Genomic DNA, 16,435 nt, shown 5'->3' on the forward strand with positions numbered 1-16,435 from the left:
TAAAAATGTGATGTGCATAAATGATTTTAAGTGTCATAACCTTTGCAGTCGGCCCAAGTTTGATAAGGATAACAGACTATCAGGTAGGCGCTAAATAGTTCATAATTTCCATTTGATAACTAGCCTACTACGACTATTGATAGGAAATACTTTTCAAATTAATTTATTTACATCTTGCGCGTGTGTTGATTTTTCCTTACCTATACTTTGACTGAACTGCTAGGTTGAGATATACAATTATATACATATACAATATTCTTTTTGTATTTATGCGGGTAATAATAAGTAATAATATTAAAAACTAGGTACTTTGGTAGGTCGCTGTGTGGTAGGTGCTTCCTCTTATCACTGTTAGCAAATATGCTGGTTTCCGTTGAATGTAATAAACCTACTTTTTACACATTTTCTATCAGAATTACGGTTAAAGCTGTGATAAAGTAACGGACATAAAAAATACCAGGCAATATTTTAATTTTTAACATTTTATACATTTTTTAAATATATCAAGTAATATTAACTTTACGAAAATCGCTTACTCAAAAATACTCTTTAAAGTACTCTTTAAATGTCAGTTCAGACATTTTCTCGGAGTATGAGATAAAATCGCTAAAAGTGAAAAAAGTAAAATATGCTATAAAAATTAGAAACAATTTTAAACTTTATGTATAAAACCAATAAATACTTTCTTTTTAGTATTATTTTGAAGTAAATATGTAATGACGTCTCTGCCTAGTAGTCGGCAAAGTGTTTGTATACCGTTACAGAACAACAATTTTGCACTACGGTCCTGATTTACTGTTTACGCTCAACAGGCGTATCGTTGAGTCTTTCCTGTGTATTTCGACAAATAACTCGTGAATGTTATTGTAGTGGTATTATTTATGTGTTCCAAAGCTCTCTTTAATGATTTTTCAGATATTGGTGAGTACAGCTTGTCAATTATATCGTCTTTTACGAACGTAATGTAAATCTATTAATTTAAATGAATTCGCTTTCGTAAGTTGCGCGGATATAAAAAAGCCTTTAGCATTGGATAATATGAGTAATAGTACAAATATTTATTTATGTTTATTTTACTTGGGGGGACAATAATAAATAATCATAAATTACCTCTGTAAGTTAGATAGATACTTTGTTTACCGCCAAATTATAATGCAAAATATTTAAATGAATTCCTCTCCACAACTGAAATACATAATTTGGTTTGCAAAATTTTCTGAAAGGTGATTATTTTACAACAGTATGTTTAAAATTAATATGCAGTAGTTATCCATATGCAGTTAACAATCCGTATAAGGTAGTTAATAACGCTTTTAATATGCTCATCATTCATAAATAATTAAAAATATGTTTTGAGCAGAGGTGTACTCTACAGTGCGAAGGTGTCAGTACCTTGAAATATGTATATTGTGAAAAGATTACGATAATCTATGTTTCCGTTGATATAATACAGTTGATGATACTTCAGGTGTTCGGTGATATTAGCAGTGTTTGTTATGGTTTCTCAAACCGATGGTACGTAATGGAATATTATTATTATTTTATTAAGTTTTTGCTCGTTTTGTGACTAATGAACACCGCCGAAAACGAATTTAATATCACTTTTTTACTCTGAAACTGTGTTTTTAACGATTGCTTTTTGTATAAACAACTGGATTATTAAATGGTATGCTTTCTAACAAACAATGAACAAGAAAATGTTTGTTTTGTTTCGAAATGTTTTTAAGGTGCTGTTTAAAATGTTTGGAAATATAAAATATTACAAACTTTGCCCCTAACAGTATATTCTCATCAAATAACTAGTTTGTGGAGGTTAAATATGTTGCCATAATAAAAATATTAATTAATTTCTTGTTTTTTTTACGTAATACTTGAATGTAGTAAACATAGTGAACCTAACACGGTTCTAAATTAATTTTATCTTACACAAATTAAGAGCAACTGTAATAAATTTATACATTTCAAAGATATTCTCCATTTACTGGCAGTTAACTGCATTGCCCGAGATAAAACGTAACTTACAAACCATTCAATATGTACACAGATAAATATATTTAATTACAAAGCATAATGAGCTGTGTAAGACAACTTAAACAGGGCAAAGGGCATAGGGCCAAATATATTTATATACTTCGATATATGAGCATCAACGTAAACATAAAATCTAATTAATAAATTAACCTTCATTTGTAGGGTTACTTTAATGGGAGTTTTTAAAAACATCTTAAATTATTTCAGTTTTGGAACCTTAATTATTTAATTAGCTGCCCAAAATGCTACTACAAAGAGAGCGCCGGTTTAAAATATCCTAGAAGTGTAATAAACTGCATTCGTAATAGTTTTACCGTCAAAAAATTACCTTAAATCCAAATAATACTCAATGGGGTTTTCCTGTACTAAATGACGACATGTTTTCTTTAAAAATAAATAAGCGGTTACGTCCTTGAGTGTCATGGTTCATTGTTATTTTCATAAGCAATCTTCATCTAATTAGTTCTTGTCTGGTTCGAGTCTTTATGTTTAAGGTGTTAAAATGTGGGAAAACAGTGAACGAAGAAGCAAATAAACGTTGAAGCAATGGTATGGTTATAATGTGCGTAGCAATTTGTACATATTTTATCTAAAAACAGTCAAGCTGTTACGAAGAAAGTTTAATGGCAATTTCTAAACATAAATATTTTTAATGTGTAACTTGTCAAGTGTATAAGTATACTAATTAAAAATTAAACTAAAAACCTAATACAAAAAACTTGTTAGTGCTGAATATGAAATGAATCATTATTTAAACTAGCATCCGCTCTAAATGTAAAAAAGGTAGAAGTGACATGAGAAAAATTTTATACAGCCGCTTTCGGTGCTAATGAATAAGGTAATTGTTCTGCCAACAATGGAATTATTTGACACATAAGACTAGTTTACTTTTCAATGTAGATGTGTTTCTTGTTTTATTTTAACACAATGCTGTTTGTTTATAACATCAACATAATCTAATTAGGTAGTCGAATAAGTACATACTGAAACCGAAAAAATGTGTAGTACGTCCACCTGAAGATAATAATCTTTGTAAGTAACTTTGCTATTGTTTATGTCTTCTTTTTTCACGTTGTTACATTCGAAAGGTTAGTGAAAAATTAAATGGTTTTCTAGTCTCTGTAGTCATTCCAAATAACTATAAGTACATTTTTGAACATAATGAATTATATTTCAATTAATTTTCATTTCAGGTACCTAAAGTTAAGAGCTTTAGAAAATAGTAATCACAACATTCGTTTTCCTGCTGTTTACGTTTTCCTTATTAAAAAATTGATTGTAAATTAATTACATCACGATTTTGTGAAAGTTAATGCAATATCAAATAAAAATATAGTTCTTTACAAAACCATTTATTAATATTAGGTGTTTGGTTTAGTAAATTCTAAAAAATAGACTAGATGTTTTTTCGTATAAAATTATTTTGAATCAAATCAGGGAAAATTATTAAAGACGCTGTGATTTTATGATGCCTATATGTTTATGTTACCGAATGTCTTGATTATTACTGACGATAAAAAGTAATACGAATTTTTAATGTTAATATTCTACGTACAATGGTAGGCACTATTTATTTTATGCAATAAACTAATTATATTTCAAAGCGATACACCCATTGTACCTTGACTTACTAAAAAATAATTGTGAGTACGCTATCCCATCTTGAACATTTTTAGCGGCTGGGCGTGTACGATATAATAGAGAGTGTTAAAAAATCAAAAGTTATTCTCGTTATCTCTTTGTACGATCACAAGGTGGACGCAGTCATTGGAACCTTTTAATATGTACGTACATACGTATATTTCGTAATATATTCAACAAAAAACGCATCATTGATAACGAAGTTATTGACCTTTTATACAAAGATCAATATTTGAAATTACTAAATTTTTATCCTTAAATGTAGCCTAATCACAGTATTGTTTATTAGTATCTGTTTGGCTTTCGATTAATAATATTTACTACAGTTTCGAATATTTTGAATGTTCCTACAAACTGCGTTTGATGGTAATTTATATCATTTAAATATTTAATATAATAAGTGGCATATATAATCGTTTTTGTCAGAAAAAAATTGAATTACGATAACAGTTTCTTTGTCTTTCCAGATATAAATGGCAGCATTTCCCAAAAATGGAAGCGCTTGCGGAAATGTTGCGCATCGCTCAGAGGCGTCAATGTACACAGTTCAGAAACATCTAAAAGTACTTTACTGGAACCATCCGCCCCTCACATACTAGTCAGTACACCCCATGCAACTTCATCACTACGTATACCAAGTAGCAATAAGAAAAATAGTGTCCAAGACGTACTGAGAGCGAAACTAAGCCAAATACACGTAGGTTTAAGGAAACGGAGGGCTCTATCCGTCCAAGAATTTTTCCATAACTCGAACCAAGAGAAGCAGCCGACTTTTTACGTCCCATCCCCCTGTTCGGTGTCGCCTACTTCGGGTGGCACCTCGCAACCTAGGAGGCCACGTTCCAGACAACGATCCGTCACTTCTTTGACATACACCCCTTCTCAGTCCAAAGAATTCATCAAGTGTCATAGCGGCGAGTGGGACCCCCTCCCTTACGAACCACCCCCCGATTACGATGATGAAGACAAAGCTCCAACGCGAAGATGGTCTGTGATAGCTTTAAACAAAACCGAGAAGAATAGAACACCAGCGAAGATAGAAAATTTCAACATCAAAATTCCCAAAACTAAGTTGAACAAGTCCTTTGACCGTGCCAGGTCACAGTCCCCTAAATGGAACAAAGAACAGGGCAAGTCCATTAGAGGCGATACCCAAGTGATCAAACCGCATTTTGCTTCTAAAGCTAACTCTAAAAGCCACTATGAACTTATTGGTGCTAGACAAAAACCGGAAGCTAGACGGGACGCCGAACGTGGCCAACAGGTATGTAATTGATTTAAAACTACCATTAATTCTGTTTAGCATTTATTGTGCCACAGGATGTAAAAACGCAACGTGGGTACTAGAACTTACTGTTACTTTTTTAGCCAGGCTCTACGATGAGCAAGTGTTTCACAATTTTATTTTGATGCAGTGTGTTTTTACCCTCAGACAGTTGAATATCGTCTGAAGTTATGAAGATCTGGCATATTTCGCCATCTGTGAAAAAATTAAAATATTAATGAAATAAACCGTTGCGGTTATTTTTGCCAAAATAGTTTCGCCTAACCAAAAATATCACACAAAAAGCAGATGAATACAAAATACAAAAAACACATCACTATATATTTTGTTGGGCAAAACTATTTTCGTAAAAATGGATCCAATAAATAAGGAAGAAAAGTTAAATATTTCTTGAGACGTATATCTGTTTTGTCTGTCGTTTTGAATTTTTCAAAATAGTTTCTTGTCGTTACTTCTCTGATAAAATAGTAGGCGCTACAGAAAGTTAGATATGGCATTATCAAGGAAACTGAAGGTCCCCTGTTTGCATAGTTGTGGATGGAGTTTTGCTGATATCAAGAGTCAATGTTTTTCGAGATATTTATAGAAATAATTATCAGCCACATTATAATGCCCATAATTTGTTTCTGCGGATGTTTTACGAATCGTCACTAGTTAATTTTTATCAAATTTGAAAACTTTTAAATTTTAAGTTTAATAATTGCGCCTTTTAATAAAATAATATTTTTTTAATAACTTTTCTGCCATTTGCTCCAGTGAAAAACCTCTCCCACTTATGAATATTATTTACAATGTTGCAGAACTATAATCCAATTTTTATGTGGAATAAAACAAGGAAAACATTCTGTGTTTATAAATACAACAAAGGTTACATTCATTCTATCGATATTTTGCATTAATCATCTGTTTTAATCACTCATTATTATTTTCAGTAGTAATTAGCATACCAATTTACATTCTTATTATTTATTATTTCCTTTGTATTAGTGTACTGTGAAAAATATACTTCTGAGCAAAATTCGTGCACCATTTATAGATTTGTTTAAAAATTAAATGCCAATAGACTCTTTCAGTGTGACGTCACATATTTAGGCAACCCGCAACGAATTGTCATAGTTGAAATTGTGCAGACCGAATCTGCTCCTTGTGTACTATTTACAAAGATACTATAAAAATGAACAGTTTCAAATTAATGTATTGTTACAAGGATTTAGAAGTATTTAAGAATAACCAATACGTGTTTCGAAAAATATATACATACACTAATGCGCTTAAAACTTACAAAAAACGATATAAAAAATATTCCTAAATTTAAATCAAGTAAAAATTTAACATAGGCCGTGTTATTCCTAATGCGCATTCTCGGGAAGAATAGCCTCATACGCAGGTGAGATCTTCTTGATATGTTATCGCTGTCATTATTAGCGTATTATCTCTTATTTTGTTTAATCTTGGTATTTTCTTTTTCTTGATGCTGTATTGTGTCAGTGTGTTTATCGAGTGTTTATTTCTTCAAGTGGTATATTATAGACGTACTCTTCGCCATAACCAAATTTTCTTCAATGTTACCCTGTTGCGAAGCTCTTTCGCTTACATGAAATTATCTTTAATGCGCATGCTCAGTAACATAATTTTAATTTATTAATTACTATAAAAGTCAATATTGTTCTATAAATTTAAATATACAGGATGTTAATTAAGTATGTACAACAAATTCAACAGACGATTATTTTACTGATTTTAAGACAAAAAGTTGATATAAACATTAGTCCGCAGATGCTTCGTTTTCAAGATACAACTTTTGTAAAAAAATAGCTATTTCGTAAATATCTTAAATACCTTTACCCAATTTTGTTGTAATTTGGCAGTGTTATTTGTACTTTATGTTATTTAGATGTTATATGTTATTAATAAAAAATTATAAAAAAATGATAATTTCCAAAATAAACTTTTCTCCATGTTTCTTGTGTGGTTCAGGGATATGCAATTAAGTGGATTTTATTTTTTTCTACAAAAATTAATCAAGATACGAAAAACATTGAAGAGACAAAAAAGTATTTTCAGTTGCTTAAAACAAGAAAAATATAAAAATTACAAAAAAGTCAGTGGCATACATTTTTTTTGTCACAAATATTCGTTAAGGTACCGCTAGGGACGCCACTGGACTTAAATAAATCTAATCAAGTTGGAGTTAAATTAGCCCCTTAACACTGCAAATAACACTGCCAAATTACAATAAAATTGGGTAAAGGGTATTTAAGATATTTACGAAATAGCAATTTTTTTACAAAAGTTTAACACCCTATATCTTCAAAAAGAAGCATGTCTGTTGAATTTATTATACATACTTAATTAACACCCTGTATAAGCTCTATAATTCTTATAGTTTGTCACTTTTGGTTTGAAACTTCTTAAATATTTCTAATATTGCCAGAATATCACGATATTTAAGGTCATGAAAAGAAGACATTTTTTTGACACTTATGTCCAAAGTACATAAGGTCGAAAATCGATCTAGTAAAGATACTGAGAAATTCTTCATGACAATGATCTTTAAAACAGTATGTGTGACAGCTTAGTGCAGGTGTGTGTTTTTTCCTGTTTATAGAAACTATACAACATTTTGCAATAATTTGAAGAAAGAATTTGCTTAATATCTTTAAAAAAATGAGTAAACATGATGCTAATGATGAATTACATATTTTTGAAAAATCCAATAAAATAGTTGTATGGTTAAATAATTACTCTCTGTTAAAGCGGATCTTAGAAAATCCGCTGAAGGGATTCGAAGTTTGCATCATGCCCATGACCCAACAAGTTGTTTCAGTACCACCAAAAAGGTTTTCTACCAGTACATTTCGCTTTACGTCTTTAACAGGAACTATAGCATATCAGAGGACAAACGGCAAATATTGATAATTATACGGCGTAATGGCGTTTGGATATTAAAGAAATATCCAAGTTCAAAATTTCCCGCACAGGTACGTGAGTGACATTCTTCCACGTTTTTGTACCTAAACGAAATCACAACCGTATTATTTATTGTGTATTGTATTCTAACACGTATACATGAACTAGAACCTTTAGGCTAAGAATGTGGCTGCGGATGTTCATTCCATGATTCACGTATTAGCATATATTTGTACTTAAATGGTTTTCACGGTAGGAGAGAATGTAACAATACAGCTAATGTGGATGATATTTAGCCAGATAATGACGATAATTCCGTAGTTGGAAATTGATTGTTCTCTGACGATTATATGGATATTATGCCATATAAGTGTTATTATAAGATAGCATAACTGTGAAAGTGATACAGCTACTCCTCGTAACAATTGAAGAAAGTTCATGTTACAACATAAATATTAATATTCGATAACATATAAATCAATTTATGTACATGCAGTATAGTTTCCTTAGAAATATAAAATAAACTGAACCAAATCTTTTTTTCTCATATTCATCGTAATTGATAGCTTTTCTGAGTTGTTAAAATCTATACATTTCTTTGTAACGATTACATTTATCATAGGAGAGGAATTTCTCTTTATCACATGAGTATTTAAATTCTTCTGCAAAGGAAATGAAGCTTCATGTGAGTAGGTTGATAAAAGATGCACTGTGAATATATTATTGCGTAAATAAATTGAATAATTCTCGTATATCTATTAAACACGTGGCATTTTTCCTATTTTCTTGATGTACTTAAATGCGTTTTCCTTTGATTAAATTATTCTGTGAAAGTATCTTATAAAGAATAATTGTCTTTAATCCGCATTTCATTTTTATTGAAAGGAGTTGATAGAAGAGCTGGAAGAAATAGAGGAAGAAGAAAGTAAATTTTGCACTTTGCCTCGAGGTGGGAACACTTTTACAATAAGGCAGGTGGTGTTCCAAAAAGGTCCAGATTATAAACCCCTTGGATTCAGCATAGTCGGTGGGAGGGATTCCCCCAAAGGCAGCATGGGGATATACGTGAAGACAATTTTTCCAAATGGACAGGCAGCTGACAGCGGAACACTTAAAGAAGGTTGGTTATATTATACATATTTCTTAAAAAAGTGTGGATGAGGCTCCAAAACGATTTTGATATATTTTAATTATACGTAGTATAATATTTTAAAATATACAGGGTGTAAGAGGTTTGACTGTCATTACTTCAGTACAGGGGCGTAAGATTAACAGTTTTCAAAATACAGCGAGTATTAATATTGGGGATTTTCATCACAATGTGACAACAGCGCTTAACCTAACGCTACACAGCTGGTGTATACCACGTGTGCACGAGGTGGACTTGTCCTACGGAAAAAATGTAAACAACTATTATTGTGAAACATTTAGTAAATTTCAAGACAATTGTTTTTCAGTTTTTAAATCAATAAAATAAATGTAACGATTTTGTAGTACGAAGATACTGTTGTGCTTAAATTTTAGCTCGAATATTTTAGTAATTATGAATTTCGTAAAATAGGAACTTAACTTTTAATCAAATTATGAATTTGAAAAATATGTAATTAAAGTACCTAAAGATTCACGTCGTCCAAATAATCATACGTATTAAAAATAATTTAGGTACCAAAATTCAGTAATTTTTAAACGCACAAGTACAAAACAACCTACAAACATATGCTCAAAATGTCCACCACTATTTTCGATGCTCGCACGACACCTTCGAATCCAATTTCGCGCACTCGCTGGAAAACACCTCAAGAAAAGGAAATAGTGGTACGCAAAAAACACTCAGACACGGTCCAATTCCAGATACCAACTGAATTGCAAATTGCTTGACAGCTTAGTACGCCACGCCGTTGTCACATTGCTCGATATGAATTTTATCGAATTTTAAATTTATTACAACGCTAATTATTTTTTAGAATTAAGCATAAAGAAGTTCAAAAAAGTGATTAACATTGTATTTTATGGTATTCTGTGCACGCAGTTATGTCAATATTCCTTAATTAATCGAACTTTTGTACATTAAGTTGGAGATTTTGACAATTTTTTTTTGGAAATGGTCGAGTTTAGGACCCATGTCATATGAGGTTTTTTTGTTTATTTTAATGTATTCTATCGTCTGTTAAAATTAAGGCAGTCAAACTTCTAACACCCTGTATACCTGCCGATTTCCAGTTATTAATTGACGTCATTAAAAATCAAATTCGTCTACTTATAAGGTAAGAGCGTTCTTTTTAAGGAATCGTTTTGGTCAAAGTGAACCAAAAACCGTAGTGCGTGATTTTTAATTTACGTCTATCGGAATGACTAATAGCGTATCCAGTGATTAATAGTTTGCACAATCTACTTCCAAATTTGTAATAAGTAATCATTTTTTTCAATCCACGGGAAGACATGTTTCATTAAGCATGTTAAGTAATTTTTTGTGACTTATTGTTTTGTAAACAGTGGGGTAATGATGTAATCTTCACCGGTGGGCCGCTAGGAGTTATCAATATGGAAATACAAAGAAAAGTGTATAACTATAACAGCGATGCCTTTTTGTGCATTTATTTAGTACTTAAGAAATATTAATAACTACTTTGTTAGGCCATGACTTAGATTGGCTTGCATGAAAACATTTAATACTTGTTAGCGATTGACCTACTTCAGTAAAATCTACTGATTTCCTTCATAGATACATTTGATATTGTAAACTATATCCTTCATTAATATTAAACATATTTATACTTAGTATAAGATAGGGAAACAACAAACTTACTATTCTCACATATATTATACTCTACAAAAAATTTAAATTATTGCTGAACATAGTCCATAGGCGCAGAATCCGTAAGGCTATGGGTTCTCGAATACATAAACAACATTCGGTATTAACGTTTAGACTAGATGCTCTGCATGTGTCTGTTTGTCTTTTCATCTATTACAATTAAAAAAGGATAAAACACATCCAGAGCATCCACATGTCAATAGACTCTTATTGTGACGTCACATATTTAGGCAAAAAGTCTTTACTGAAGGAATTTATGGCAAAATATGAATAATTTTTGTTCGAAAAAATATCATAGGAATGTACCTTTACAGTTATTTACAATAAGGGCACCCATAGCAATTTATAAATTTCAGCACCTATGGTGTTTTGTTTATTGCATATTTTTTTTACTTAAAATCCACAAAAATACATTCTATATTCATCAAGTAGGACTCCTACGCTATATTTATAAAAAAGGTTGTGCGATTAAATAATTACTATCTGGGGGCACTGTTCTTTGTAATTCGGATGCGAAGAAGTCGAATTTAGCCTTGGATTGTCCGTGGACGAAGCGGTTTTCATGCCACGGGCAACATGTTATTGTTTCTTGCTATTATAGATTTACTACACTTTTGAATTATTATATGTTTAACCGATTTTGTAAATGATCAGTTTTGCATTCAGTTTTTCCATGCAACGATTTATATTTGTAATTTACGTTTAAATTGAAGTGGAAGTTATAATTACTTCCACACCGCGAGATTCTTTTTTTTTTATATACAAAACTCGGTAGTCGGTGATACGGTTCACATTTTTCTCACGTTACTATTTGCAAATGTATTTTTAATTCGTCCGTGAACTAATGAAGCTCTTAGCTATGACGTCATTCATTCGAATCGAGATTGTCTCGGTTTCGGAGGAAGTGACATCAGACATCAGCATTCGAATTAACTAGTAGTCTGCCTTTCTTTCAGGTGATGAGATACTAGCAGTAAACAGCAAACCATTACATGGGGCCTCTCACAAAGAAGCTATAAACGTTTTCAAACAAATCCGGTCTGGATCGGTGCTTTTACATATTGGGCGTCGCGTCATGAAGAAGCACAGGGAAAAAGCTTACTAAACTTATATCTACCGTGTGCCTCGAAATTGAATTTTCTTTTAAATGTTTCATATAACACTATGTTGAAGTGAAATATTTTGTTATTTAGAAGAAAAAATGTCTCTTCTATGTTCAATTTTAGAGTACACTGGATATAATATAATAATAAGTACCAAAGATAATCGTTATCTACAAATATGCAAAAGCATATTTATTGTGTAATGAAGGATGTCATTACTGGTTGTTGATTTACATATATATTTTTTTTGTACCATTTTTTACATTGGCAATGAACTGTAGTATTTATATACAGGGTCGGAAAGTCCCCATGGTTCATTGGCCGTTACGTGAGAGCGATAAAGAAAGTCATAGAAATCCGTGCGATGGAGAAAGATGGCTATAATGAAGGCATATAATAGTCACTGCCCATTTCACCCTTCCATAAATAAGGAGTGGATCTTATTTGTGGAAGGGCGAAATAGGCGATGACTATTAGACGCCTTCATTATAGCCATCTTTCTCTATCGCACGGATTTCTATGACTTACTTTATCGCTTTCACGTAACGGCCGATGAACCATGGGGACTTTTCGACCCTGTATATGTTAATGTTAATTTTTAACTAATGTATACTCATACGTCACCATATTTAACGATAGACTGTCTATACATTCATACTAGTTATAACGGATTTATCTAATTTGCGTTAAGTTGTTGTATTTGGTTATTGTAAAATATGTGATAAAATGTATTTTTGTACCGTCATTTAATTTGTCATTTTTATATATTTAAGATTTTACTATTTTATTATATATCCTTTAATATCACGTACTAGATATTCCCTTACAACCTAGTTTCCATTTGTACCTACATTATTTATAAAATAATTGTTCAATGTACTACTTTTATGTGACTTTACGTTTCTGGGACCATGAAGGTAGTAAAAATTGTCATTTCGTCATGTTCTATGTTATTTTATACAGGGTGTTTCAAGGAAAATGACGGATTTGGAATTTGAAAAACTATTTTTCAAAAAATAAAAAATAAAATCAATCTTACAATTCTTTATTTGAAAATTTAGTAGTTTTCCTAATGTCTCGAGTATGCGCTTTTTGTTGAGATTTCTCATTTAAAGTTGTTGTGACTGAAATTTTCTTTTGAAATGTCACAGCTTTGTTTATATCTTCATTATTTATTGTCTACTTTGCGAAAGTATAACCCTTAAAAGTTGTAAGACCTCTTGCTACCCCTAACAAAATGCAAAATTTCTACGCCATCGAATTTTTTCAGACTTGTCACGATTAGTTAGTATTTAAAATTGTATTTCTGGCAACAAAAAACGTTGAACTAATTTTGAGAAACGAGTAGGTCTAGTTATTTTACATTTTGTGGAGTGTTTGGTAAATAAAATAAAATAATAAATCGATAAAGTGTTTTTTTTTTCTTGGAAACCGTAAAGAGTAACAGGTAGTAATCAAATTTTCAAAATATCCAGAGGTGTGGAATTTCTGCGGACGGCGCTGAACACTTTGGGATGGTTAACTTTTGTCTAAGTACCATAGTTAATAAAAAATGTGTATAAATCTGGCAAACCCTTGTAATTAGAGACGAACTGACTCTACCCAGCGATTCTCCAGGTTCTCTACAGTCTAGGGGATTCTTTTAAAATTTATTAGAGCCCTTCAAATTTCCCAACAAAGTCAATGGTTCATGAAAATTGTTGAAAAATAAAAACTCTATTTAAGGGCACTACCGTACGCATTTGAGTACGCTGAACGCGCTGGGATGGTTAGATTTTATCTAAGGGTAATAGTTAATGAAAAATATATAAAAATCTCGAAAACCCCTATAGCTAGAGAGGAACCGACTTCACCCAGCTATTCCCCAGGCTCTCCATAGTCCACCCGAATTATTTCAGATTTTTCTGGGCCCTTCAAGTTTCTCGACAAAATGGATGAGTTCATTAAAATTATCAAAAAATAAAAATTTAAGAGCACTACCGTACGGATCTATTAGTTCACTTGATTTTTTTCAGATTTTTAGGAGCTCTTAAAACTTCTGGACGAAATCGATGATTTCCCAAGTTTACTGTTGTAAAAAAATTAAACGGTCCATCTTTTTATCAGTTTCTTTATAGTCTATGGGATTTTGTTCTTATAATGTTATATTGTGCAATAATCGGCAGCGCCATCTGTTTGATGTGTTTGAACTTTACTTCTGTGTAATAGACGGAAATTACAGATTTCTGTATATTTGATTTAATCTACTTTGATCTACTTTGTTGTGTTTGCAACCTACTTTTATTTATTGGTGTATATCTAAACTGCTTCTCTTGATGTAGGTAACTCGGGAAAAAATGTAAAAAAATTCTACATACTTTAAAACAATTTATTTAGCTTAAATATAAACATTTTTTCACATGAAAATAATTTTATTATGTCAACAGAGTAATATAATAAACATAAACGGTAACTAGTAATTGATTTAATCTTTAGTTCAACTAAACACAAATTATTTATAGGCAGGCATCTATCAGCAACATATTTTGACATTTATAATGCTACTACTAAGTTTGTTTTTTTTTATACATACGGTGCAGTCATTGTGGCTATTTCCATGCTCGCCGCTATAAAAATATCGCAAAAGTACACTTTTGATTGTAACAATTATTAAACAAAACGTGGACGATCTTCTGATCTAATATCTTAATGGCACAAAGAAAAGATAGGCACAATTTTATGACTACGTTTCAATGTGGCAAAATTCTCAAAGTAAAAAAACAGTATGTTCGTGTCGATAGTGATTCAATACATATTTTTAAATCGTATACATTTTGATTATTAATTTGATTTAAAATTAGAAAGATAGGAAAATTAAACGATGAAATTAATAGGAAGGTCAGGAAAAGTAACGATTTTTGAGATGCGTTTTTTAATGTGGAATAACTCGCATGTCAATATCCAGAGTGACTGTACCAAGACATTCAGCTTTATAGGTAGTAGCGAAGCACATGTAGATTTGGCACATATCACATAGTTATACACTGTGTCCTCGCAACGCGCTTCAGCGTCATATGACTTGAAGCAATATCAGCAGTAATGGATACAGTCTCTGGATTCTGATTAGTGAATCGGCTGAACTGACGTTTAACGGCGAGTTGTTCTCTTCGATCTCAGTCAGAGGCCCCTGGAAACCGTTGTACAGATGCTTCTCGCTGTTCTCTGTGCTTTCTTCGGACACCTCCTCAGTCTCGTCTTCTTCTATTTCCACACGCTCCTGTATCTCCACTTCTGAAAATATATTTGATTCGTAAAAATATACGTAATTAAAAATGAATTAAGCTGTGCTAGCTTATCACTCATATTTACTGAAAATGTATGGTTAGGTTATAAAGTAAACAAAAATATTACAAAATGAATTTCGCAATTCTGAATCGGATCCGTGATCAGCGACCCAGAAAACTCCCGTATACCAAATTTGGCGCGAATCTGTTATTTTTTGAAAATGTGGTAGGCCGTCTTGGATCCGCCATCTTGAATTTTTCAAAATTGAGCTCGGATCCGTGATTAGCGACCCACAAAACCCCTGGATCCCAAATTTGGCGCGAATCTGTAATTTTTTTGAAATTTCGTGATATCTGACCTTAATTGACCCGTTTTTTTGAGGTTAGAAAAAGAACCGTCAATTCTGACCGCGGATTCACGTTCGGTGGGGTTTTAACCATATAAATGAACATTTGAATATAGAAAAAAAAATTTTTTGTATTTTTCCTAGCACTTTTTCGTGAATTTTTTGAGGTTAGGAAATTCCTGTGATGTGATACCTCAGTTTTGACACCGAATTCGTGATCAGGAGGCAAAAATACGGCGGATAACAAATGTCGCATGAAAAGTACAGACAATTTTTTTTGTGTGGCTGTGTAATAAATAATATTGCATAAGGTCTAGTTGATGTTTGGCATTAGACAAAAAAGTTTTGTAAACTTCACGAGTCGGGAGAGCAAACCTTTCATGCCCTCCTGCAGGCTACGATGAAAGAATAACATTTTCAGGAAACACTCTCTCAAATGTTTAAACAACTTTCTTTAAGGCAACACTCTTACAAGGTTATGCGGCAGGCGAAATAAGCCCTCGAAATTAAGTGACATATGAGCTGGCCATACCCTTGAGCTTAAAATTGAAAACATATGTTCTGAGAGGTGCAAAACATATACATCGCGCTACTCAAAAAACGATTCGACATGCCTATTGTCAAATTTGATATAATACAGGGTGTCAAAGAAGTAAATGAAAAAATTTTGATCACGCAATATTTGTTTCGAACGCCTTTCAATTTTTTGTAACATAAAAATTTTTGTTTCCCGCCACTGGCGTTTACACATTAAAACTAACAACATACATTTTCAGTAAATACATCGTAAATCTAAAGTTTTAAAAATTTAGCAAAATGGCTTCCTTAATTTTCAATGAAAGATAAACGCCGAAGGAATAAAATTGTTTTACTGTTTTTGTATTAAGGTAGTTCTTGAAAGTTTTAAGATATTCCTTTTTAAATTAGTACCGTTTCTTTTGAAACGATTGGAACAGTTACAAAAAAAGAATGATTCCTTTGAATTTATTACGGTTTAAGTAACTTCTTGTTGGGGATATCTTTTGACCCAATTAACATTA

General features: G+C 31.8%; 2 protein-coding genes across 6 annotated transcripts in view; one reads left to right on the forward strand and one right to left on the reverse strand.

Moving 5' to 3' along the window:
• The first annotated feature begins 810 nt into the window (after positions 1 to 810).
• LOC108916409 lies at positions 811 to 12,120 on the forward strand. Of its 3 annotated transcripts, none has more exons than XM_018722660.1 (4): positions 811 to 921; positions 4,140 to 4,936; positions 8,753 to 8,987; positions 11,639 to 12,120. In XM_018722660.1, exons 1-4 carry the CDS (start codon positions 882 to 884, stop codon positions 11,785 to 11,787), a joined length of 1,221 nt encoding a protein of 406 aa, XP_018578176.1. In that variant the 5' UTR covers positions 811 to 881; the 3' UTR covers positions 11,788 to 12,120. The 3 variants fall into 3 exon arrangements, with proteins under 3 accessions (XP_018578176.1, XP_018578188.1, XP_018578183.1); XM_018722672.1 differs by lacking the exon at positions 811 to 921 and adding an exon at positions 1,441 to 1,515; XM_018722667.1 differs by lacking the exon at positions 811 to 921 and adding an exon at positions 3,980 to 4,038.
• Positions 12,121 to 14,185: 2,065 nt separating this feature from the next.
• Positions 14,186 to 16,435, reverse strand: part of LOC108916511 (lachesin) — a 179,380-nt gene continuing 177,130 nt past the window's right edge. For all 3 annotated transcript variants that reach the window (XM_018722804.1, XM_018722788.1, XM_018722795.2), the window contains one exon: positions 14,186 to 15,055. In XM_018722804.1, the coding sequence (XP_018578320.1) occupies positions 14,835 to 15,055 (221 nt within the window). In that variant the 3' untranslated portion in view covers positions 14,186 to 14,834. The remainder of the gene's footprint in view (positions 15,056 to 16,435) is intronic.

The sequence above is a fragment of the Anoplophora glabripennis genome, unplaced genomic scaffold (assembly GCF_000390285.2).
Source record: "Anoplophora glabripennis isolate ALB-LARVAE unplaced genomic scaffold, Agla_2.0 scaffold2, whole genome shotgun sequence".
In the NCBI taxonomy this organism is placed as follows: domain Eukaryota; kingdom Metazoa; phylum Arthropoda; class Insecta; order Coleoptera; family Cerambycidae; genus Anoplophora; species Anoplophora glabripennis.

Bases quoted from the DNA above. Each gene is read 5' to 3' on its own strand.
- LOC108916409 (XM_018722660.1), top strand. From the start codon at position 882: ATGTGTTCCAAAGCTCTCTTTAATGATTTTTCAGATATTG. The intron at 922-4,139 runs GTGAGTACAGCT...TTGTCTTTCCAG, and splicing joins TAATGATTTTTCAGATATTG to ATATAAATGGCAGCATTTCC. The intron at 8,988-11,638 runs GTTGGTTATATT...CCTTTCTTTCAG, and splicing joins CAGCGGAACACTTAAAGAAG to GTGATGAGATACTAGCAGTA.